The 26366-nt window shown below is 40.5% G+C and overlaps 1 protein-coding gene across 1 annotated transcript in view; it reads right to left on the bottom strand.

The window, feature by feature from the left end:
* Window positions 1-26366, bottom strand: part of diaph3 (diaphanous related formin 3) — a 163351-nt gene that overhangs the window by 34644 nt on the left and 102341 nt on the right. Inside the window, exons 26-27 of the mRNA XM_022767790.1 lie at window positions 21243-21338; window positions 20514-20576 (exon numbers count right to left, since the gene is read on the bottom strand). Of these exons, the coding sequence (XP_022623511.1) occupies window positions 20514-20576; window positions 21243-21338 (159 nt within the window). The remainder of the gene's footprint in view (window positions 1-20513; window positions 20577-21242; window positions 21339-26366) is intronic.

Here is a 26366-nt window from a genome sequence, read left to right as displayed (position 1 = left end):
GAGAGAGAGAGAGAGAGAGAGAGAGAGAGAGAGAGAGAGAGAGAGTGTAGGGAAGAAATGAAATACAGAGGGTGAGTCAGGGAGAGAGGGAGAGAGTGCTGATGCATTCAGGGACCATAAAAAAAAACAAAAAAAACATGAAACACGTCAATGCTGTAATGAATAACAATAGTGCTGGGGCTCATGTTCCTGATACAACACAATACAGCAGAAAGAACTGTATGATGCTATGAGATAACAAGAGGTTGATACAATTCGGATGGACAATGGTGCTCTGTGGAAGCATCATGAGGACTTGACTGACTTCACTTGACATCATAGGGAAGAATCAATTGTTTGTCATAAAATGTGTGCTTGTGAGTGTGTTGTGGATATGGTGTGAATTGGTCTGTGTGTTGGATTGTCCTACTGACTTTGGCCCAACTCCTTTGTAGTAAGAGATGTTAGTCAAGAAGTGGGCTGAGTGGAATAGGGAGTAGAAAGGCACAAGATGTCAGACTTCGAAGTGAAAAGTGGACAGGGCTAATAAACACAGCTGCACGTGTCTTATTCATTTGATGATACTTGAGGTAGGACTGAGTGCACAGTTAGATTCATTAGAGAAAAGCCACTCTGAAGCTTCAGGGCTGGGAATCGATTACGAATACTTTTTGAGTACCTGCCAAAATGTGTCCCTAGCAGAGAGTATCAAAAACCATCAAGCTCCAAAAGGTGGCAATGAATTTTAAGCCAGATTCTAAGTCTTGTTATCAACAGTCTATATATAAACACACACACTGGCATGGGTAGCCCGGTGTCCAGACAGCCAGTCGTGTGCCAAATGTTTAATGAACATCGGCTGGCAGACTATCATGAGCAAACTCTGGCCCACACCACTGTTTGATGATTAGCTACAACCCACAGGGATACACACGGAAACACATGCACAAATACACACTTTTAATCAATGGCTGTATAGAAACAAGACTATGCATTCAGTACAGTGCTAATGATGGGTATATTCCCAAAACACCCTTACCATCGCCTTGTTCCATTTCTTTCTTTACCTCTTAATATCTGTTTATTTCTCCAGTCTTATTATTGTGTTCTCTAATATCTCAATGCTTCTCTGTCTCCTGACCAAAACATTTTCTAATTTCTTTTCATGATATTTCCTTTCTTTCCAGCTCCGAAAACTATGTCTGCCTTCCCACTCCATTGTCATTATTTATCTTGTGACAGACAGATACTAGTCAACTGTGTCAGCCAAACAAAGCGGCTTTATTTTTCAGGAAAGTAAAAAAAAACAACTCTTTTGCAGTTTTGTATCTATAACAGGAAAAGGGGACTCTCACACAAATTGGGTTGAGTTGCACAAGGGTCCATTTTAAAAGTCTGATCTAGTTTGTACTTCATATAAGTGCCAAGTTAACTTCTCAGGCTATATACAATCCTGTCCTGATATTTATTTTGTTAACAATAGTTTAAACAAAGCTCAGCCATGCTGGTGCGCGCAGAAGGCTCGCTTGTGAGTAGGTATAAGTACTGTAGTTTCGGTTCACAGAATGTAGTGCCAAAGGAAAGGGCTGTTTGACGGCAAGAAAAAGTGGTGAAAATATTCAAAATAAAGTGTACACTTTAAATGATACTAGTTTTTTTCGGTGAGCATTATTTAAAAGTGGCTAAAACACATCTTTGCGGCCTTGCCTGTCCACAGCAGTGCATCGCTCAGCTTCTGTGCCGGTACTCCTGGCTACTTCTCCAAACTCTACTGCAGGTAATACACTGACTATGTGTAAGGACCCCACACAACACCACGTCAAACTGACAGATACACAAACATTTTGTAACTATTCTTTAATGGACAATTCAATTGTATGTTCGTAGTAAAACATTTTACATTATTAAATAACCTGGTCAAAGGCGACCTCTCTCTCTCTCTCTCTCTCTCTCTCTCTCTCTCTCTCTCTCTCTCTCGTGAATGAAGAATAAAAAAAAAAAAAAAAGGTTAACAGTTGTAAACCTCTATTTGGACCGCTCATAACCAATGGATGATTATTATTATTGATGGCCATTATCCAAGGCACAGCAGCAACGCTGGCAGGGTGCACACACATGCGTGTTTTAAGTGTCTGATTAAGTTTGTTTTTGCGAATGTTATCATGGTCGTTCCTCCACGGCTTACTTTGGCATTGCGGTTATTACAAATTGTGGGCTTTTTGTCGTCCTCACAAATGGTGAAGAACTTCCACACAGACGACATGTTGTATGTGTGTGTCGCTCTGTCTGTGCCTCTCTGTGCACAACATGAACTGCAGTGCGGCACATGAGTGTAAATGTGACCGGCACAGAATCGGATATACGTGAGTGGTTCCAATGGCCAGCTGATCGATCAGTGCTGAGAGTTAACACTGATGAAGCTTAAAAGACCTTAAAATAAATAAATGCATGAGCAGGTATTCCTAGCAACATGCAGTAGAAGAAATGTGCTTGATGTTGCATCAGTTTGGATAGAATCAAATTAAAAACGAGATGCGTGAGAAAAATTTAAATAAAATGGTAACCTGTGCAGTGTGAAGGTAATTCCCATAGCAGCAGCAATTTCATTCATTTTGCCATTATGCATCAGTGTTGTCTGTTTAAGATACTTTAATATAAACATGATGAGAATTTTGAGAGTGTGCAGGAGTCACTTTTGAACAGTGGGCTGTGTGAATGATTTCGCCCTGGTTTCAAAATAAAATAAAAAGGTTCACCAAACAGCTCTGTGGTTGTCTTACATATACAGATAGGTTAATGATGAAATACACTGCAAAATATCTTGAATACACGCTTGCTGGGTTTTTCCTTGATTTATACTTGACTGCGACTTATTTATTTAAAACTGTGCAAAGCCTCCCTGGTATTTTAGCACAGACATCTCAGGGAGGAACATGGTTAACAAATGGAGAAACAAAGACTTGAGGAGGTTGCCAGCTGGGCAGAACAGATATTACACTAGATAGATATGGTGCGAATGAGGAGAGATTAGGTTGTTAGAGACTCTGCCTGTGTTTGGTAAGTAAACCATAGCAGCAGGATGCCCTGAGTTATTCAGCTTGAGTGGAGCTTTTTTGAGCTCCTTGTTTTTGCAATTGCAACTTTAATAGATTCATATTAAACACAGTTTTCATTATCAAAAAAAAAAAAAAAGAAGGACCACAATAAACTTATCACACTTCACAAAGCAAGAAAGCCATAACTTAATTTGGCCTTTCTAATGCCTCCATTACATTGTTCCCTCTCTATATTTCATACACTTTGTTTCTTTGTTTCTTAGTCTTAGCTTCAGTAATCCTTCAACCTTACTCTTGTTTCAACTCCTCCACCTCATATGGAACATGTGCACACACACGCCCGCACACACACACACACACACACGCTTGTTATTTGAAAAATTCAAAACCTCTACACTCACAACAAAAAAAAGTATTAGGGATCAAGCGGTCTTGAGAGTAAAACACCAGGGACCACTAAATGCCTAATGGACCACTGAATATTTCCTTCTCCCTCCGCCTGTTAGAACAGTATTAGAAGTCACACCATGCAAATGTGAGAACAGACTTTAATGACTGACTCAGTTGTTGCAGACTTTTGAATCTTAGTTTGAACTTTAACATCCCGTTATTCACTGTTCAAATCAAACTGCCATCTTTTTTCAATGAATTGTGAATGCAGATTACCTTGTGAGGCAGCAACAATGGCTAGCTGAAAACATGACATAATATAAAGGAGTAATCAAAGAGACGAATGTAACAGAAATGAATGAAAATCAGATTCTAAAATCCAGGCCAATGAAGAAAAATTAGGTGCAAAGTTCGAGGTTCGAGTGTGAAACTTTATAAAAGTTAAATGGTAAAATTTGACTTACTTAAAAGTATACCAATTTTACAAGCCACAATGTTTTGAAAAACGTACATGGGGAGTTGTGTCAATGTGTGTATTCAAGCCGTTAAAGAATACATTGGCATTAATCACATATACCCCATACTGTGGCTGCTGTCCATAATGATCACATTTCTCTAGGGAGTTAGGCAACTGAGAGTGAACTGACTGAACTACTCAGCGGTGTGATCGAGCAATTGAATATAGTGGTTTCTATCTCCAAGTCTAAAAACCACTGGAACTGCATGTTTACCCTGCAAAAATTATTTTCTGGATAAACAAGATTAAAATAAACCATTTGTCTTATGCACTTTGCTGGAATTTAAGCTGGGGACCTGATCAGCATGCAATCCTGATATTTGAACCACCAATTTTCTCCATGGCATATGAAAGAGATGTCCCTTTCATGTATGATAGATGCTATCATATGCAAGATATTTTGCTGTGACACTCACTCTTTCTATTTAATGAGCCCCCATGAGAGGGTGTTGTCACCATGCCCACACATTGTTACTCAAACCATGCATACATATATGCATGCAGAGATGTGTGCACGCAGATATACTGTAAAGTGCATTAAAGTTACATTTAGAGGAGAGAAATTATAAAAAAATAAATAAAAACTAAGATAAGGACTAAGATAAGGTACTATAATATATATGCACATATGGTTTGGACTGTATGTAGTCATCAAGTTTGTGCTAAAAATCTTTATAAAATGTCTTCAGGGGACACCGAGGACGACTATACTGCTGAGTCCGATGAAGCCTTATGACACTTGCCTTAAATCCAACATGAAAATCAATTAGTACATTACATAGGTTTTCTTTATATACCTATGTGCTTGTATCAAACTCAAACACAAATCAAATGAGCAGAGACAATGCAAGACTGCAGGTGAAGAGCATCTGGTGAGGCCTAAATACAGCAACAAGAAGACTGCCGAAACTACAGCACAATTAGAAGCTTTTGCTTCAGGTAGACACGTGCTCCTAGAAAAGGTCATTAAAAAAGCTAAATTGAGGCTACTAAGGCACAGTATTCTCTTAACGAGGTACAGCAGAATGGACAATCAACCTTGCCAGAACCAGTAATTGTTGACAACAAGCAAGAGTAACGGGAAAAAAAGGAGAAAGCCATTATCCAATTAATCTGCTTTTAGAGAACATTCTCTTTTGCTGGCTGGGGAGGGAGGGGGGAAGTGAATGTCTATACTTGTGGCATATTTGTTTGAGGTTATGTTATGTTTTCATATTCATTTATATTCAGGAAGTGCATCATGTTAAACCAAGTTTAAATGGAGCATATTTTTTGTTGAATTGCAGGGAGAAGTTCAGGGTTTATACTGCTCATCAAGCGCCATCCTGGTTAACTTGGAAAGGAAAACAGGCTCATAACCTGATTTAATTCATACAGAGAAAGAAAGACAAAGGGGGCTTTGGGGAGAGACAAAAATGAATCAATGAAAAAAAGAAAAGCAAAGTAGGTTAAGTAAGCTCCCAGTTTGGTGCTCAATATTTTAACTATAATTCTGTTTGCGAACTGTTTTTATTAATCTGTTCAGCAATGCATTGTCAGAGCTCAAAGTCAGTATATGGAGGAGTTACAGTACTTTGTACATGTTTGGGCTACAATGCATCAAATCTAAGTCATAACTAAGAGCTTTACACATACTTGAGCTTCAGAGTATTTTTATGCAACAAAAATATAGCAATAGCTGCATTTACATAAATTATTTATTCCCATGAATAATTTAATCAACTGATCGCTTTTTGATTTATTATGAGCACATGGAACTTTTTTAAGGTGAACTGTCAATAAGATTAATAATATTTGGAAGGAACACAACATGCACATATAAAAGGTTTATATTATGTTTTGGAAAATAAAAAAAGAAATTTACGGTAATTGAAATAATTTTCTGCAGGCATTTTGTTGGTAAAGATGCTGCTCAGATGTTTAAAAACACTTAAATACCTGTAGTTAACCATGAACATGAATTAAAAGGAATGACAGACTTCTTACATTTACAATCAATGCTCACTCTCTTTTTGCACATTTAACTGAAGATAGTTATCTGTACACCACAGAATGAGAGGTTTCTATTTCTTCCTCAAAACACAGTTGAAAGCCTCTCACGGTTCACAGCATTTTGTGGTTCAGGTCACTTGCTGCTGTTTTCATCCTGTGTGAGCCTTACTTTAGTGGCTAAGAACAAATGACACCAAGCTCGCCCCTTCTGTCTTCTGTCGGACAAAACAGCCCAAATAATTAGTGCTTTCGAGGAAAAGACCTTTCAAATACATCTGTAATTAAGACGAGAGACCTCATCATAAACCAACAATAGGGTTTGAATTATTATGGAAGAAAAATAAGTAAATTGGTGTCTCTAAATGCCATGTTAAGGGTTTGTAAATGATAGATAATTAAGCACGGCTCTTCCTTGCAAATCTTCAAATAATCAACAAAGTTCAGTTACTCTGAATCAGTGGGTGCGTGGTTATTAGAGCAGAAAGGCAAACCTGTCTGTATATAATAGTATGAATGGAAACACAGGTCACCTGTGAAATCTGCTCATCGGGGAATTAGGAAATAAAGAGTTACTGAGGCAATCTGACTTCTTACTGTGTTTGTTTTCTATTACTCATGCATAGCTACACTTCAGTAGATGTAGTTTGGGAGGAGGCGGGGCGTTTGAATGTGGAGCGGTTGGCTTTGGCACCTTGAGTAGCCGGACAGGCACCGATAAGGCATCGCTCTCACAGAACAATCTGTGTATGAAACAGAGGTCTGCTACCAACAGGTCGATACCTTAAAGGTTTAGTGTCACTTCCTGTTTGCTTCAGCTTCTCTGCAACCATACGTTATTATCTCCATGACAACCATTTTGGCCCTGGGTTTGGAGAGCTGGTGATCTAGTAAGCTTTGTACTGAAAATGGTGGTGGAAGAGAGGAGAGAGGCGTTGATTGATAAGCAAAGCTGCCTACCTCAGGCTCTACTTCGCTCTGACAGGGACAAAACAACAGTCTGCTGCGCCTGCTACTGACATTTGTTATAAATCATTGGCAATTTCATCAGTTGAGAGCGAGCGAGACAGAGAAAGCTACAGAGAGAGGGGGAAGAGTGACAAAAAAAGAGAGAAATAGACACCTGTCTATTAACATTGTTTACTCCATTCGTTTTTACTTTGAGCTCAGCAGCCTGGTCCCTCCCTTCTTCTTTTCACTTTCTGTCTCGGTCCTCTATTGCTACCCAGAAGAACCTATCAGCAATGCAGTACAGAACCAAATCACAAAGCAAAAGGTCACGACAGCTTTACTCAAAAGAATTGTGCTGTAACCCGTCTTGAAGGGCCAGTACATACAAATTGCAAAAGACCTATTTTACCACTTACGCCTGGTGGAATCTAGCCATGAAGACTGTTTCAGTTTTATCTGCTAAGATTTGAGATATCTGAGAATCCTGGCGCCACACCAATATAATGAATGGAAAATGAACTTTACATTATCAGTACATCACACAAATATACATTATTGAAGACAAGTAATGCTGAGAATACACCATAGCTTCCCCGATGTACCTATTTTACGCCTGATCTAAGGACAGCTGTACGCTATATGACAAAATCCAGGATTCATCAGTCCTTGACGAATTGATGAGATCACTCTCCCACATCACACGCTTCAGCCATTTAAGTGTGAGCACCTCAGTTCTTTTCGAGTCCTTCATCGTGATATTTTCAAATATGCTACGCAAGATACACAGCCAAGTTGCAGTATGAGATACATGATGACATGTTCTTTGTGCTGATGCCAATGCAAAGTGCTGTAGAACACAGGTGGAAAAAACTAAATTACAATACCAGATGTATTATTTAAAAACAAAATGCAACAATAAAGAACTGATATAGCTACTCTCCGGACCTCTCAATTAATTCAAAAGCCCATTTCTATCGCTGAGTTGCATTATATAGTGTGATCACATATGTTGGCGAGAGCAAAACAGCGGTTTGAGGTTTAGACAATCGTGTAGTACCCGCCAGGCCTAAGAGGCCTAAGGCTATGTCTAGAACCGGAGGGGTAAAAGCTAGAATGTACAATACTGCTCCTCCTCTATTTGACAAACTAGGGAAACAGCTAGGGCTTAAGTTGAGGAAGGTTCCATAAAGAAATGTGCTTTATACACAAACAGTCTGCAGGAAGGTACACCTCCATGCATCTCTCTCGCTCCCTCTCTCTCTCTCAGCCTCTGAGGTGTCTATCAAGCAGCACTGAAAACTTGATAAAGCTGTAACAGAGGTGAGTTGGTCTGTAATATTGTTTGTTGATATTTATTTATCTCTGTTTGGATCTTCAAAGTAGATCATTTAAGCCTACTAAAGCAGATGTCAACTCCTTTACCCCCTTTCATCCAAGTATGAATCCTTCAGTCTTGGGAACTGGGACAAAACAAAAGTTAATGACTTACATCTAATAAAAAAAGATGACATAAGTAAGATCCAAACCAATCATCTAGAGTCGGTGTGAACTGTCAATGTGTGAAGTTGAATTTGCACATGAAAAGAGCAACGGTTTAACATTAAGTGTTTCATTATTTGATTCCACTACACTGCCAGGAGAAGATCAGAGACTATTCTCTTTCCCTGATCTATTTTGGTGCTCATCATTTTCCCCTCTCTAACACCTGAGACAGATAATTATCCATTAAAATAGGAAAAAGTGCTACATTTTGTCATTTTCTTTCCTAGCAAGATGTTTTTCAAAAGTGACACAGAAGAGTAACAAGCTAGAGGGCCAATGATTATAGTAATTAGCCAGAAAATGACATCAAGCCATCAAGAACAGCTTTAGCTCTCGTGGGTTATATTATATATATTTTAGAAGAAACAGTCCCTTTTGAAGTTGAACCCCTTACAGTGTACTCTATTCAAACTTAAACACAGCGACAGTTCATTTATTCATAGTGTCTTCATGTGGCTATTTTTCACTGGTATCCATGGACTATTCTTTGCATGTTTCATGAAACGATATGGGATCATCTTTTAGTTCTGCCCGTCTCGGTCACGTACAGAGGCTTCACATAATCACTCACCTCCCCTGATAAATCATGTCCCCTCTGCTGTAGCCCAAACACCTTCCATTGTCAGAGCTCAGCCTCAGCTCGCTGGAGAGGCTGATGGATGATTTACAGACAGCAAGCCTCTTCTCTCTAAAACCTTCCTAGGTGGATAAGCCTTGTTCATTAACCCTCTCAGACTCTACACAGCCCATGCACGCTGGCCAGTCTTACACTTTGTCTATGTAGGAAGGAGAGAAAAACAAGGGCAGATGTTATCCAAGGGCCACCTCCCTGTATATGTGTGTGTGCTGGCTTTACAGAGCTTTCCACTGTAGTCTAATCTAAGTCATAGAGTTGAGAAGCCAAGGCTCACTCCTGCAGACATGATGCACAACTGCAATCCTGACTTTAATGATTCCAAAAAGATTTTAAGGTTGGTGTAAAGCAGTAAAGCAAGATTTCTACTTGGGAATTATGTTATAGCAATGGGGCCTACATACATAGCAGCTGCAGCTATGCCATAGACTCTGATGCAATGATGTGCACTTCATCAAAAATATATGATGTTGAGGCAACACTGTCTACAGAGATACCACATGGGCACTGCAAGAACTTTAACAGGCCAGCTCGTATTGCCAGCATCTTCTCCTGTGTTTGTCATGTCAGTGGAGTTTGTTGATAGTAAAAAACAGCCTCAGTAATCTTCTTCTATTCAGTAACACTAGATTATATTTTGTGATTTCGGAAAAAAAAAAAAAAAACATTTCCCTTTTTTCTTGTTTCAATTTTCCCTCTCTAGCCCTGAAAGAGTATAAACATGATTACTTTGGCTATTAATAATTGCAAGGCAGTTTTCTCTTATTCTGTAATGTTAGCTAAAAAAAAAAGGCAAAACTTCCAATTCTCACTTTTAAGTGAACGAAAGAAGGTAGAAGGCCTCCACAGGCTTATTAAAAATGAGCAAAGTATATGAGGCAACATTTAAGTGGGGAAACAGCCACATAGGCATGCTGTCTTTATTTTTGCTTTTCAAGAAAATTAAATGAGTTAGTTCTGGCAATATTTAGATGCTCCTTTTATATGTAACAACAGCAGAAATAGCATTATGAACAGAACTTCAATTGAGAGTAATGAGGTACACAAAACAGTAAAGCCAATTCAGGCAGCATCATCCCGATATCCATGCTCCACCTGCTCTGTGTTCTTGCATGTACCAGAAAATTTTATACTGAAGAGACAAGTAAGCAATTTTCTATTATTTTAGCTTGCAAATGTTATATCAAAACCATTTTTATAAATAATTATGCCTGGATAGAGATGTCCCTGCATGCTGAATAGAATCTGTGTGTGCGCAAGTGTTAGTATCTGTGTGTGACAGCCTGTGTGGACAAACAGAGAACTATCTGTGAAATACATTCAGACAGCCTCTTTTCTCTTTGTCTGACATTGTAATTACCATTCAAACTAGCCGGGCTAATTACCTCCCCGTTTAGAAAAATAATCAGGTTTGTACACAAATCAAGACTAGCCACAGACACTACAGCCTGAAAACCAAAACAATCATCAAGTCCACTGGTCAAGATTATTTTATTAGTTTTCCATTTATCAAAAAACATTAAGATTTAAAGTAATCAATTATTCTATCATTTAGTTTTCCAAAGATTATTGTATAAATCCCTAAATTATTCATTATATTCTGTCATTCAATTTTTTCGGTTGAATTTGCTAGACATTCTGACCCCAATTCGCACTGGGCTCTAATTGGATTTATTAATTAAGGGTAATTATTATTATTTATTTATTTTTTACAAAATATACCTCACTGACCCCTATAATTTCGACTTCATTAGTAACACTGGATGTAAATTAAATGTAAAAAAAAGATGATATTTTTATATAATTTTTATATAATTTAAAGAAGAGGGGCAGGTAACTCTTTTTTCCAACAGCATGTGCAACAGCTATGAAAACAGCTGTGGCAGTGCTAAAATGAGAGTCTGGTTCTAGCAAGCAAGATGTCATAATTGGCCTGCTATCTTGTTAGAACAGTAATACAGCTTTGCAGAAAAAACAACTTTAGAACCTCAGGTTAAGCCACTGAACAAGCAAGTCTGCAGTATGATACAGGAGATGATCAAATATAAACAAAACAACAAAAAGAATAACATATTTTGGCATTGATCTCTTTATAGTTCAACGTAAATGTCAGCTGCTCTGCAAAATTAAATATTTGCCTGCATAGTAATCTATGCTATTTCTAATAAGTTCTGTCACTTGATGAAGTAAAGTCAACACTCTGAATATTGAACGTTCTATAATTAACATTCAAAAAAACCCTTGTTATTAATGATATGGGTGGCCATTAAGTGAAGTTAAGTCAGCATCCTGTTGCTCGTGCTCGCACTCCATAAGTAGGCACAAGAATTCTAAGCCCTGGCCAAGACAATGGTGTATTGGCTGGACTTGGAAAGAGCACTCTACCTTTCCATTGCTGCCACACCATGTGGATTTTGAATGTGATTAATTGAGACTGGTAGCAATGTAATGGCGAGTGCATGGAAGGAACATCTACTGGTGGCGGCATGGCAGCTTTGATGCCCACGGCATGCTCTGAAGCACACCGCGCCCATCTGAGCTCCCATGGACGTGTGGTCAGGTGCATTTTTGGCACATTGCTATCTTGAGAAAGCGGAAAGCGATTTCAAGGTTGGCCAATAAAAACCTGGTTGGAAGTCAATGCCGCCATTGACTCCCAACCAGGTTTTTGTTGGTCTATGGTATTTCACTCTTATTTTAAGGGCACATCCTGACATAATTGTACCACTTTCGGCATTGTGCGGCTGTTAAAGAGTGCCGTGCCAGAGCGGTGTGCCATTACGCATGGCCGTTCGCTGTTTTAAGCTTTATTAAATTGCCACAACACCAAACTACACTATAATTACACACACCACTATATACATCAGACATGTTGGTTATAACTCAATATAACACCGACAGGAGTCTGTGTCGTGCTGGAAGCTAGTCATTTGTTAATGTTAGCGGATTCAATCTCTAAGCTAAGAGTTGGTTAATGTTGCACACTGTTGTAGGCGTGACAGGCACTGAGGCAAGGTACTTGGAAGCGAGCAAAACATCACATCATTTGGATTTTTTTTGGAAAGAGTCTTTTACAAAGAAATCAGTCCACAGTCTGTTATAGTCAACTGAGAAATTGGGGGAAAGTCTCATTTTTTTAAGTTACGTTACAATCCGTTTACACATTGGCAATATAAAAAAAAAAGCAATTAATACATGTAAATTGCTTCACATTCTTACATAGGGTGCCTTTGATGCAGAACTACAGTACAGTAACTAGACGTTTCATAAACAGAGAACGAATGGCCTGGCTATACAGGTACTGAGTGACCAGTGGCAGGCTTTTTTAAATAATCTCTTTGTTCATGCCCTTTGCCAGCCAGCAGCTATTTCCTTTCCTTTACTCCTCTGCCTCATATCTGCTTTATTGTGATGCTAAACAGTGAGTTTTGACATTCAGAAGGGCCCTGCCAAAGGACAGGCCAGTGGATGCAGTAGAGAAGAGAAGGCCTTAATGGGTTCAACTGGAATGGAAAGCATCTGCTAGTCTCCGCAGGCTGGAGGAGAGGGAAATGTCAAGTATGGTTATTATAGAGCAGGCAGCAGCTCTAGGAATTTTCACCTGAATGAAAAAGAGTCGCGGACAAAGCACATGCACAAGCTACATCTCCACACATTAATGCCCTTGCTGAACCAGTGAGTGAACTCATTCATACTCAGATGTATGTGCTAGAGTAATCTGACACACGTGTTCACAAGCGCATAAAAAAAACAAATATGAGATAGAGATAACGAGTAAATGCATGTGCATGTGTGTTTGCATTACTGAGTGACAAAAAAAAAAAAAAAATGAGTTTGTACCCAACCTTGTAACACTCCAATGCCATAGTTTCCCCATGCTCACTTGGACAGTATCTGCACTAAATCAACTTCAACAAAAGTTGATTTAAGGTAAAACTGCCGTCTCCTGAATGGCAGGCAAAATCACATGCTTGTGAAGTGTTCATATATCTGCTGAAAGTCCCAGAGTGAGTACTTCTTCATAGGATCACTTGAGCTTGTTTGCTAATTTGTACCCCTGAGGATGCTAATCAAAGCTAGTGCCAGACTAATGAAGCTCTTTAGCCCAGAGGCCAGAGACGCATACAGTACATGGCCCTGTGCCTCAAGGCTGAGTATCTACAAGAGGATATGTGTATGTGCGTGTGTGTGCGTGTGTGTGTGTGTGCTGACAGTCAAATGTGGGAATGAGTGAGTGTATGGGCATAAAAGGGTGGTATAATAGCCGATCAGCAAAGCCCAAATCCCACTCTCTAAGTGAAATCCAGCATCAAACAGATCCTGCTGCCTGAGGGCTGGCCTTCCAGCTCTGTCGGTGTGGAAACTCCTGTCGCTGCACTTAGAGCTTCTGGATCAGCGAGGAGACACATAACAGGCAGAGTGGCAGCAGAAATGACAGCCAGAGAGAGCAACAGAGAGATGAGACAGTTTGGAAGAATGAGATCATTTTATCACCACAGATTAAAGTGGTCCTGGGAATCATCAACAACAGGAGCCTTAGTGTTTGTTCCTATTTCTGTATGGTGTACCAGAGACTGATACCTGGATATGGGACTGTTTACAGATTGGTTATTGCAGGAAGGTGAGAGGAATTTTAAGTCGTACATTATCCCCTTTCATCATTCCTACCTAAATTCTCTTCTTTACCTCTGAGTCAAGACAGCTTACTGGCAACCATAGCAACACACGCAAACAGAGATGTGGCTCTTTCTGCCAAGGCCCACAGTGTGACCAGTTGCAAATGTTAGCTTGAAGCACAAAAAAAGAGAGTGAGCCTGCTGAAAAGATAAACAAATAAAGGAATAGCACAAATGTTTGACAAGATGGAAGAAATACTTTGAGATGAGTGGGGAGAAATTTTAGCACTTTTTTAGCAAAGGTATTACCACAGAGACATAAGTCAAGCACCGCCCTTTGTAGTGGGCATAGATAGAAAGGGGAGATAGCACTCAATCCCCTCCCATAACAACAGAAGTTCATATAATCATCTCCCTAGCTCTTTCTCTCCCTGACGGCTATGTGATATGGCTGCTGGCGTTGGTAAATGTGGGAGGACCAGGAATGTGTGTGGCTGGGCGATAAGGCTGCTGTAAAATTTAATTAGCACAAAGCTAGGGTGAAAATGACTTCATTTCGCACTGCATTATTAATTAGAGTACTATGTAAGAGCTTAGTCTCAATCAATGTACATAACAGGTTCATGAGAAAGGGATGGAGAACAGGAGAGACCAAGCAAGAGAGAGGGAGAGAGAGGAAATAAACAATGACATTTTGATGAAAGGGATAAAAACTGAAATACAGTCTTTTGAGACCAATAAAAAATTCAGATGTGTATTTAAACTAAATCCGGACTAAATCTTCAAACTTTTTGCCCATTGGCTTTTCTGCCTCTGTTCCCTCTGTGTATCAAGGCAGGCAAAGCTGGGGAGGATCTCAGAAGCCGTTTGAATAGCAATCCCAGGTTAGCAGCTTCACCTGCTTTTAGGGGCCTGAGCTAGTGTGAATGGGCTGATTAGGGTCCTTGGCTCGACATGCTGAACACCACTTTCTATTTCACGATCCAGAGCCTTTATTACAGTCCAGCTTCCTCATAATCCAGCTAAACGTGGTTATCTGAGGAGACTGATCGGCTTAGGACTTCGCTAAAAATATGGGATGTACAGCGAAGTGACATGGACCAGAGTGCAGAGGGGTTCGTTATCATCTGTTTTCTATTTGAGACTGAGTGGGAACAGTTAAGCTTGGTGTCCGTGTGTGTGTGTGTGTACATGCATGTGTGTCCACTCTACTCTTATCCATTACACTGACCTCTCCAACCAGTCTAGTCAAAACACGGCACACTATTTTACTTTCTCATCTACTTACATTTTGGATTGGGTATGGATTACAGAGCTTAAAATTTTATGAATAAGGGTATATTTGCTAGAGGTGCTTCAAGCTTGCCCTCTTAGTTTAAGCTTATACAGTCGCTATTCATTTTAGCACAACTCGATATGTGTTTGCATCAAAATTCACAGCGTTTCATTGAAAAGGGCCTGTGAATATTCAGGAGGCAGGACTTCAATAACAGCACAAGTGGGAGCCATTTAAAGCTATTTTTCATTATCCATGTTCTCACTTCTAAGGCAACAACACAAGTAAACAGCTTCATGATCAAATTCTGTGGCATGCCAAATGGACAACCATAATCTATAACCAACAGTTTTCAGACAGAAACATATTTCATGTTTATTACTGTCTGTATCGCACATAGGGTATATGGTATCTTTGCAAATAAATGCCATTCAGTTATCCCAGTTAAGACACTAGGTGCTGCTTCTGGCCTAAAGATTAGAGAGGAGGTCTTATGTCTAGAAGTCTTTGGTTCAATCACCAGACAAGTATAATAAATCTAGGACCATAAATCACCAGCTACTCAAAAATGCCAATAGATCAGACAGTATTCTACTAGGCAGCTTCCATGCGTGACTAAGTGTAACTGTGTAAGCGTAGCTACAGCAGGGAATTCCAGGAAAAGAGAGCATTGTTCTCAGTGAAACCTGAATAAAAGGTTTTGGAAAAAAAAACCCTTCCTTCATTGCTCTCTACAACCCTCAATTACTATTCCACAAGTCTCACTGCACAGGCTGGACCTAATTACACTAGCCACTTTGTTAAGGTGCCCTCTTGCTCCATCTGTTCGATGCATGTGTGCACAGGCTCAAACATGCGGGCGCACACACACACGCACGCACGCACGCACGCACGCACGCACGCACGCACGCACGCACGCACGCACGCACACACACACACACACACACACACACACACACACACACACACACACACCAAGTGCAGCACTTCAAACAGACAGACAAAGGTAGGTCAAGGTGCACTTCCCCATCTGGAACTGCCTTTGTCTACAAGAACAGTAAAACATCTAAACCACCAATCAAGTGTGGTGATAAGAGAGACACTGTGACTCCAAGTGGTCAAATGATTGTGGACATGAAAACAGGGAGCAGTACACCTGTCTACGACAAATGCCCAGACCCAGAAGTGGCCTTTAACCTTCTGTCTGCACATCATTAAAACGCAGGATTTAAGCTGACAATGTATGCACAAGCGTGTATGTGTGGAAGTGGGGGAGTGAACTCCGTGTTCAGGAACAGAAGCAATAATCTGTCATTTTAATGAAAAGTGCATAGGGCATATGTGATGTGTGGAAGATATATTATGATCAAATGCAGATAAATCAGTAACTTCTACGGCTACTTTTGAAACAATGACGTGTCGCATTAATTAAAATATATCTAGGGAAGAGAGCGTCTGTGCTCCTATTTTTGTGTTGAGCTCACTCAAATGATTTAATAACTGCTTCTTTTTCTGCTTATGTCATGTCTGGGGGAAAAGCACTAAGGCCAGGGAGGAGATAAAACAAGAGACAAAACAAAGTCAAAAAGTTAGGAAAAAAAAAAAACTCTGGAAGGATGGGAAGCTTTCTCCCATAATTGACACTGATATGAAGAGACAGATATGTGAAAAAGGAAAGAAAAAACACACATGCAATCTGCAAGATACAGTAGCCTGCAGTGGAATTCACATATCAGTCTATAAGAGGCCCAATCAAAAAGGCAAGCATCCAACAGAAGATTCCAGCCTCAGGAAGCTGTAGTGAATGATTCTCACTGCTAGTTTTTCACAAATGTCTCACATGTGATCACAAAGAACACACAAAGTTGGGAGGAAACAAACTTCCTTTTTTTATCCTACTTTTTTTTGACTTTCATTTCAACTTCACACCCTCCCCAGTTTCATCTTAATGATTTTCTGCTGCACAAACCTCTGAAAGACACCGTGGGTTGAGTCTCAAATTAAGCCTATTAGTCATCTCCTACTACCTTTTGCACCTATACCCAAGCCATTTAAAGTCAGCACTGAATAGCTGCTTGCATGAACCAAGGATCCCACATTATATACAGAAACATAAATTCAGCAAAAAAAAAAGAAAAAAGAAAAAAGAAAAAAAAGGGTCATACAGTTGACTCAAAAGGCACGGCACACAAGATCTCCAATAATCAGAGGCTTGCTTTTAGGCCATAAACTTTAACCATTTCAAGTCTAAGGAAGGAAAAATAACTCCTGTTTCCATTTGGTAAAGGGGTTTACCAACTTCATGAAGTGACCTTTACATCAATTTCAAGCTCTAGTTCAGAGCTATATCACACATGATAATTGTTAGGTCGGGTGTCACTAAAGACATGAAGTAATTGCTCCTAAAGACAGAGACCATTTATCTCTTCATAGATTCTCTCCCTCCCCATGCTCTCTCCATAATGGATCATTCCAGGACAAGAGCATTAAAGCACACACTTTTAATGCACCTCTGGCTTCTGCTATCGTACTCACTTGGAGGCTCTTGCTCTCTGTCAAACACAACGATTAAAAAAAAGAAAAAGAAAAAAAAAAGAAGTCATGTGATTCCCCTCTACATGTACGTGCGCACACAAGCTTGGAAGTCAGCGAGGCTGTGATGAGGGCTTGCAAAGAAGGCTGAAATGACCGGTCAGTACCTGGAGAGATGTTTTCAGAAGGACAGAGTAAAAAAAAAAGCTATGGCCACTTTATAGATTCAATAAGTCTCTTACACCTGTGTGGCTAACCACCATCGATCCATCATTCTGTGGAGTCCAATCCAATTTAGACTGTCGAGGAGCCCCAGAGCCCCGCAGCCTTATCCTAACCCAGACCACAGCCCCCACAAAGCCTGCTTACCTTCATCCCCTGAAGTCTACGGGTGTGTCTGTGCACTTTTATGTGTATGTGTGTATGTGTGCTGAGGGGAGACTGCAGACCAAGCTAAACACCTAAGCTGCTGGCTCATGTTAAAGTGTGCTGAGCCAATTTAGGGTAGGGGAGGAGAGGAGATGAGAGACAGAGGAAGCTGAGAAAAATGCTGGGAACTCAGGACCAGGACCTTAACTCAAACCAAAGAGTACAAAAGGAGGAGAGCAGGAAGGAAGGCAGGGTGTGAGGAGATGAATGGAAGAAACAATGTGCTCCCACTTGGTGTGCAGCAAACAGTGGAATAGATTGCAAGGAATCTTTTAATCCTATTTTCTATTGCGAGGCAATCACACTCATCATGACTATGAAGCATTATAGCCATAATCGAACTACTCCACAGTCTCAAAGTCTCGTGATGGGGAGCACATCTATCGGCCATCTGATTTGTTTCTGCAGACAACAGACTGGGGCACTTAAATCTCCCTTGGTGCAAAAGCTTAATGGCACCATGCATGTTCAGATCGACCATTCAAATATCTCCCCTTCATCGCTAATTACAGTATCTTCTGGTGCAGATGTTTCTTTTTTAATTCTCTTCCCTGCTCCACTGAAGTGTATCAACACCCCTGAGATCAATTATTAAAGGGTATTTAAAACTGTGAGAAACAGAGGTGGTAGGGTGGTGTGAAAGTGAAAGCAGCTGTTTAAGTGCTTGTGCTGCCGACTAAACTTCATCACCTCACAACTAAACCGAGAGCATCCCGTGGGTTTCGCTCACTCCACGGACTAAACCCAGGACAATTACGGCCTGGATCTCCTCATGATAGAAGGAGGGAAGGGAAATGGGAGAGAAGGGGTGAGGCAGGAGAAGTGGAGAGACTCCATACCAATAAAAAGCAATTATGTTTAGGGAGGGCCATTGTCAGACCATGAGAGTATAGAAGAAGACAGCGGGGATATGGGATGGTAGGGAAATGAGGAGGAGTGTTATTTAGGAGGCAGATGGCAGAGAGGGGGAAATTAAGATGAATGGGCACTGAGAGGGCTGAGCTGGTGCTGGGGCTGGGCAGAGAAAAGTAATTAGCTGTGTTTGCTCTGGGAGGCTGGCAGTGAGTATGATGCCTGCAGTGACAGACTAAAGCTTTGAGCTTTATTAGTCAACAAGGCCATATCTGAGGCTGCCAGCAGGGGGCAGCCAGGGCAGCAACCTTACAGGACCTTCTTACCTTTCACAACATGGACACTGAGCGCCAGCTTCTTTATGCAAAGTAAATTATTTTTCCTCTAATCCCCTGTTAATACGACATACTTCTGACTTGTTCTCTCTTATACTTACTGACTGTCTCTCACACACACACACACAATCAAAAAGCATCTGAGTCCAGCTATTTTTTTTTTCTCCCACATTATTCCTTAGTTTCACCATTACCAACTGGCTCTATCCTTCTTCCTCACACCATTTCTCTCCATTTCTTACGTTACAGCCACCTCTATCTGTCTCTTTCCTCCCACCCTGTATATCTACCTCCCCCTCGTCCCTTTCCAATCTAATTTCAGATAAGTCGTAGCAGAACAACAGAGCAAGGCCCTTTATCATTGCCATCAATGATGTGGGTGGATTGAGCGTGAATAATTTTATTCATGTGTGCCTGTACCCAGCCCACTGGGATTCCAATTACAAGTAATAAGAGGTAATACGGTTACAGCGTAATTTTTTTTTTTTTTTTAAAGTGCCTCAGTGATGGTTGTAGAAAACCTTTGACAAGAGAAGAAAGCTATTGTTTATTTTAGCGAGACCTGAAAGTACAATATCTGTTCACAACTATGAATATTACAAGACAATTTAATTTGGTGTCATTAGTATCTCATCCAATCTCCACTCCCAGGAAGTCATACAGATAAACACATTTACTCTTGCCCTTTTTACATTAAAATATTAATTGGAGTTTCTTTTCTTAGTGACATTCATTCATGAATTACCCCTAGGGGATGAATAAAGTAAATATCTATCTAGCTATCTATTGAACACAGTAAATGCTCTAAGCTACAAGTGGCTTTTGTCCATTTGTACCATGCATTTATTCTGTATATTTGATCTGAGTGCACATGCCTCAACGCTGTTCAAAAGAATACAGTTCATGGGTGAGCAGTGGGAAATTCTAGACAAAAAGAATCTTATTCTGTCCACAATATTTTAGGACACTTGACTAGCCTCCTTCACATAAGGTTTAGAAAATGTCAAAGAGCGCAACTGCATTCAAAAGCATACAATAGGGTTGAACTCAAAGTGCTGCAGTTACTGAACAATTTAGAAGCCTTATCAAACTGAGCCGCCAGAGCTGCCCACACACTGCTTTCAAAGAATCTCCACTCTGCCTCTCTCAAAGGCAGCACATGGCACTGCCTCAAACTGTTTTAGCAATGCCCTTTCACACTTTCAGAAGGCACAATGCCAGGCAAGACACAAGGTCACAAAAAAAAACAACTGAGAAGGTCACTGGACACACAATAAAGCAGGACATATGAACTGTCAGTGGGAATTTGCATCGCATGCAAGAGATATTTAAGGCAGATTTCCAATAGCAAATAAAAGACAGAGGTGAGCATGCTTGAGGCTTTAGCTTCGTGAGCTTTTTCCGATTTGTTTTACCATGGTTAACAGGCCTGAGAACCTGGCGGAAGGAGCTGGGGCTGATCGTCTGCTGCTGGTTATCTGTAAGGAGGGCAGTGAACAAATAATGCCAACATATACAGTAATAGAAAGGATCAAAAAGATAATGAGGAAGCATTCACCAGCCCAGGAGTGGCTGTGAAGTTCATCAACATGAAATACAGCTGTCAATAGCCCCAAAAGTTTAACTGTGAATCCATTCAATACATTGACAGATCCCATCTTGGATTCACAAAATGAGTTTGTTCTTTCAGTTTTTCAATTGCTGTGTTTGGATTTAAGACTGCCAGAAAAAAAAAAACAAACAAAACAAAACAAAAAAACATAGCTGGGCGTGTATTGGCTTTTACTGGGATCCAAAAATCAAACAATTGTAGTAATGTTGTCAGGCTGAGGATTCTCTGGCATTGTGCTGCTAGCAAGCATGTGTACAAACAACAAGCTAGTACATTTTGCAAGTGACTGAGTGTTTGAGCCAAGGTATGAGAGCCCAAGGATGCATTCAATTCACTCAGCCTTTAAAAACAAAACAAAAAAAAAATGCATCAAGTTGGCAGGTAGGGACCAGAATTCATTATGATTTTTTAACATCTGACTGGAATTACAGCAATGTCCATAGTCTTTTCCAGACAAAATGGCTAATGAGCTTTAAGTGTCTTTGTTTGCCTTTGTTTGTGTATAAATGAAGGTAAAAGATATGAGACTCACCTCTGGGTCTTGGCGCTCTCTTCCTGCGGTCTCTGAATGCGGCTCCTGACTGTAGGGCTTCCAGCAAACTATCCATCACACCTGTCTCATCATTCTCTGAAAATCACAGGAGGAAAAAGGATGAGGGGGTGTTAGAAGACAGAGGAGAAGTAAAGAAAAAAAAATCAGATAAGGTGTAGTTTCTTTTAGTGGTTAGGTTTTCCATACTGATTGCTCATTTGGAACTCACAACAGCTGACCACATTATAACCACATCACATGAAAAGGCTTGAACAAGCACCTACTATATCATATGTACATTCACTTTATTGAAGGGCTACAGTCCTATATATGTCCTATATATGATGGAACTAGTTCCAAGCAAATTCAGTAATGCCCAACTTGGCAAGTTATTGTAGACAACCTGCTGTGCAAATGTGCACCCTGGTGTTTGCAACCTTGTGCGATTTAAGTTATGCATTTTGCAGTTGACTAAAAAGAAAAATCATAAAGGGTGCTGCAGCAGTGGAGTAACATATACAGGAACATACGGTACACTGACAAGCTGGAATGGAAAGCTCAAACCTGGCAACATGGTGTTTCACAGCATTTACTGTATTGAGTATAGAATACTTGTGACTCAAAATATCAAGGTCATGCTTTGTAAAAAGAAGGCAACTACCATGATGTCGATATATTATAGAAAGGGAAAAGCTTTGCAGATATGACATGTAAATCATGCCCTGTGTTGGTAGAGCTGAAAACCTGGCCCTGACACCTGAGGCAGAATGATGGACCTGGCTAGTGATTTGCAGAGAAAACAGCCTCCAGTGGATGGGAAAGAAAGAAGATAACAGGTATAGGGGAATATTCGGGGACAACACACACTGTCAATAAAAAAGTTTATACTGTGGTTGTCATGCAAGTGTGAATGTGAGTGTGTAGGTGTTTTCTCTTCAACAATGCCTCTGCTGCCTATAAAGTTGTACGCCTTTGTCAGCCACCATGCAGATGTGAAGGGCTGCTTGCCACTGAACTCTGGTCACTTACAGATGTACATTTTCATTACTGACACACTGGTTTTAAAAGCTACATGCTATGATGCTACCACAGTGACGGTTTCATTACATTTGAATACGGGATTTTGTTTGCATGTTGTGTGCATGTTGTCTATCAATCTCATTTTGCTGTTTAGTTTGTTTTTAATGTACTTCAAACTAGTACGAAAAAGAGGTGCTGTAACATGAGATGTTCAAAAAGAAAGATAAAGGATGAATGTGAAATGTGGGGAGAAAACTGCAACATGATATTAATTTAAACCTCATGATTCTTTTCAAAAACTATTAATATGGGTACTTTATACACTCACTGAGCACTTTATTAGGAACGCTTGCAAACCTGCTGATTCATGCAATTAGCTTATCAGCCAATCATGTAGCAGCAGTCCAATGCATAAAATCCTGCAGATGCAGGTCAGGAATTCAGTTCATGTTGTCAAACATCAAAATGAGGAAAAGAAAAGTGTGATCTCAGTGACTTTGACCGTGGCATGATTGTTTGAGCCAGATGGTTTGAGTATTTCTGAAACTCTGATCTCCTGGCATTTTCATAGATAACAGTATCCAACAACAGTTTTTACTGTTGTTGGATACTGTTACTGAAACGCCTTGTTAATGAGAGATGTCAGAGGAGAATGGCCGGACTGGTTGGAGCTGATAGAAAGGCTGCAGTAACTCAGATAACCACTCTAGTGAACAGAGAAGCATCTCAGAATCCACAACAGCAGAAGACCAAATCAGGTTCCACTCCTGTCAGCACCAGAGAACAGAAATCTGAGGCTGCAGAGGACACAGACTCACCAAAACTGGACAGTTGAAGACTGAAAGACTAAGCCTATTCTGACGAATCTCAATTTCTGCTTAGGCAGCAGATGGTGGAGTCAGAATTTGGCATTCAACAGCATGAATCCATGGACCCAACCTGTCTTGTGTCAACAGTCCACACTGGTGGTGGTGGTGTAATGGTGTGGGGAATATTTTCTTGGCAGACTTTGGGCCCCTTAATACCAATCAATAATCATTTGAATGCCACAGCCTATCTGCGTATTGGTGCTGCCCATGTGCAGCCTCTTATGTCCACAATTTACCGTCTTCTAATGGCTACTTCTACCAGGCTAATGCACCATGTCACAAAGCAAAATTCATCTCAAACTGGTTTCATAAACATGACAATAAGTTCAGTGTACTTCAGTGGCCTCCCCAGTCACCAGATCTGAATCCAGTGGAGCACCTTTGTGATGTGGTAGAGTGGGAGACTCGCAGCATGAATGTGCATCTGACAAATCTGCAGAAATTATGTAATGCAATCATGTCAACATGGACCAGAATATCAAAGGAAGATTTCCGACATCTCGTGAAACCCAATGCCATGAAGAATTAAAGCTGTTTTGGGAACAAAGAGAGGCCCTACTATCAGTATGGTGTTCCTAATGAAGTGAGTGTATGTTCACATGCAAATAAACTGTGTTACTTTTGAGCAGTATGAGATTGGCTCATTTGTGTATGATGTGGTATAAAAAACGTTACAACTTCAGTGGCTGGTTTTACCATCAGCCACAGTGTGACTGCTGGGTCCCACTACTGATTTAGTGAAGGGTAGGAGGACATTGCCCTGATTAAGGTTCTGTGTGTTTTTCTCACTCCTCCATTTTATCTGTCAATTCCCCATGGAACAATAAAACACACTGAAAGAAAAAAAAAAATCTAATTCTATGACTAAGAGTAGGACCTTGTGATACTACCAGGCCCTCTACTGGGCCAAATGGGAAAAATGTCATCAGTTGCTATATTAACACATGGGGCTCCATTTTTTGTGAAACTGGGCACACACACACATTAAAGCACACATGGGTATGACAATCACATTTTTGCAATTTTGGTGAACAGAGGCAAAACTGCAATCCAGAACACTAGAACACTGCCACGCAAACTGAAAATAGGGTCAGAATGAGTTTGTTATTGTTTGTTAGCAGGAGGCATATATTGCCAGAGGGCTGAGCTGGGGCAGGCTTCAATAATGGCCAATCATGCTGCCAAAGATCCAGACATGCCAGCTTTCTTTTAAAAGAGAGTCCCAGGTTGTAAATGTGCAGCCTCCCAATTATGATTATACTGCATTCAAATACACTGCCTTGACTGAGTTGATTAGCTAATGCAGTCTGGTATAACAACTCTGCTATAAATCCTTCCTTAGTCACACTTGCAATTTTTGTTCAGTGTCAGAGAGGTGTTGACACAGCTCCTTGCATGTAAATGGGGGTAGGATACAGTGGCTGGAAAAAACTTTCAACATAGTAAGAACTCTGTTTACAATAGCAAAAAACATTTAAGAAATTAGGTTTGGTCAAGGGTCCTATGTATTTGCAGTGGCAAGAAAAAGTAAGTAATAATAAATAATATACAATTCAGATGTAAAGGCCTACAAGTATTCACTTTAAGTCAACATGATCAACATGTACATAATGGTTGTCGTGATCAATTGACAATGATTGATCTTGACAGCAAAATATGTAAAATGTCCATTCCTGCACTTGAGTGAAATCAAAAGCCGCTCATTTGAGTAACTGTTTGAGTGTGTGATCTGTTTTATATATTCACAGATGTAGACAGGTTTGGTCTATTTCAAAAGTTATTAATGTGAACTGGGATTGCAGTCAGCGATCAACCTCTGAAGCTTGTCACCTCTGTCAGATGCCTACAAGCGCTTCTCATCTCTTTCAATCTGAGACCCTTTCATGAGCCATTTACTACAACCGCTACATTCATGCTGTACCATGGGGTCCAACAAACTGAAGTTTTCATCTTCTTTCATGCATACAGTATGTATACAGCACCATGGTGGGTTTTTGGCACGTCTACAAAAACTGTCAATCAGTTCCACAGTACATGGTCCCTTTACTTCTCATTGCTGAAGCTATTGAGGGCAGGGGGTCCCCAGGAGTTTGGGCGGTGGTTGTACCCAAACCCCATGCCAGGCCGGGACTACAAACGCACAAACACACACACACAGTGGATATATCATGGCCCACTTCCTTGCCTGCCTGCCTCTATGTGTGCATTTGTGGTGCTTTTCATTCGCAACAGTTGCACCCCTCCTCTGGCTGATATGTGCGTAGTTCTTCATCATTACACAGAGTGGAGAGGCAGTACGAATTTCTGAGCAAAACCAACGCTCCTCGACGTCCAAATTTGTCTCCACTGCTGTGGCAATTCATCACAGTCAGCAAGCTTTACACTCCCCACAACACACATAGACACATACACAAAAATACAGATGGAACACAGAAAACAGGCAAAAAGGAGCAGATCAATCTACTGCAACCTGCAGTGTGTGCCTTCATGTGTAGTACTCCGTTTGACTCCAACCCACAAGAACATGAAACACTTTGTGTGCCTCGGGAGGCAAGGAAAAACGAAACCCACTCAGATCTCCCGCCTCAGGAATATATGGGAGCAAAAACAGTCCAATTTTACACATCAATCAGAAGCAGCTCAGACAGGCCGAGACAGAAAACTGCTTTATAGAATGTAGACAAGTGGTGCTTTCAGACAGCCCTACACTGAAAATCATAACACATATTTATATACTCACACCCACATGCTCACAAACTTAGAGAGAGATCACAGACATGTCACATGGATAGCAATGGAGGAGGAACGCATGGCAGAGGAATATTAGTCAAGCTGGTAGCTGTGAAATGGGTTTGAAACAGTCATTCCGCTTGTGAAGGGTGGTGCTGAGGAGGATGTGGCGAGAGAACAAAGACTAGTGAGAGGAACAGGACAGTGAAGAGTGGTATCCCAGCTCTGGCAGTAGAGCTACTGATTGGGGCTTTGATGTGCACAATTCGCCTGCCTTTTTCTATTCTGCTGCATCTGGGATCAGAGCTCTCATGACAGGTGTGCAATGTGCACAGACATCTTTCTTTAACTTTTACAAAAAATGAAGACACTCTCAAACGCCAGCCTAGGCCTCACTGATGTCTATTTAAAGAATAATGTGTGCCTCACACAGATTTCTTCATTGTGGATCAACATTAAGCTCCAATTACCATGTTTTAGTAGTAAAAGAAAGCAGAAACTGAGC

Source organism: Seriola dumerili, unplaced genomic scaffold, assembly GCF_002260705.1.
Source record: "Seriola dumerili isolate Sdu_G_001 unplaced genomic scaffold, Sdu_1.0 BDQW01001299.1, whole genome shotgun sequence".
Lineage (NCBI taxonomy): Eukaryota > Metazoa > Chordata > Actinopteri > Carangiformes > Carangidae > Seriola > Seriola dumerili.
Note: the sequence above shows the minus strand (reverse complement) of the source record. Positions and strands in the feature narration are given on the sequence as shown.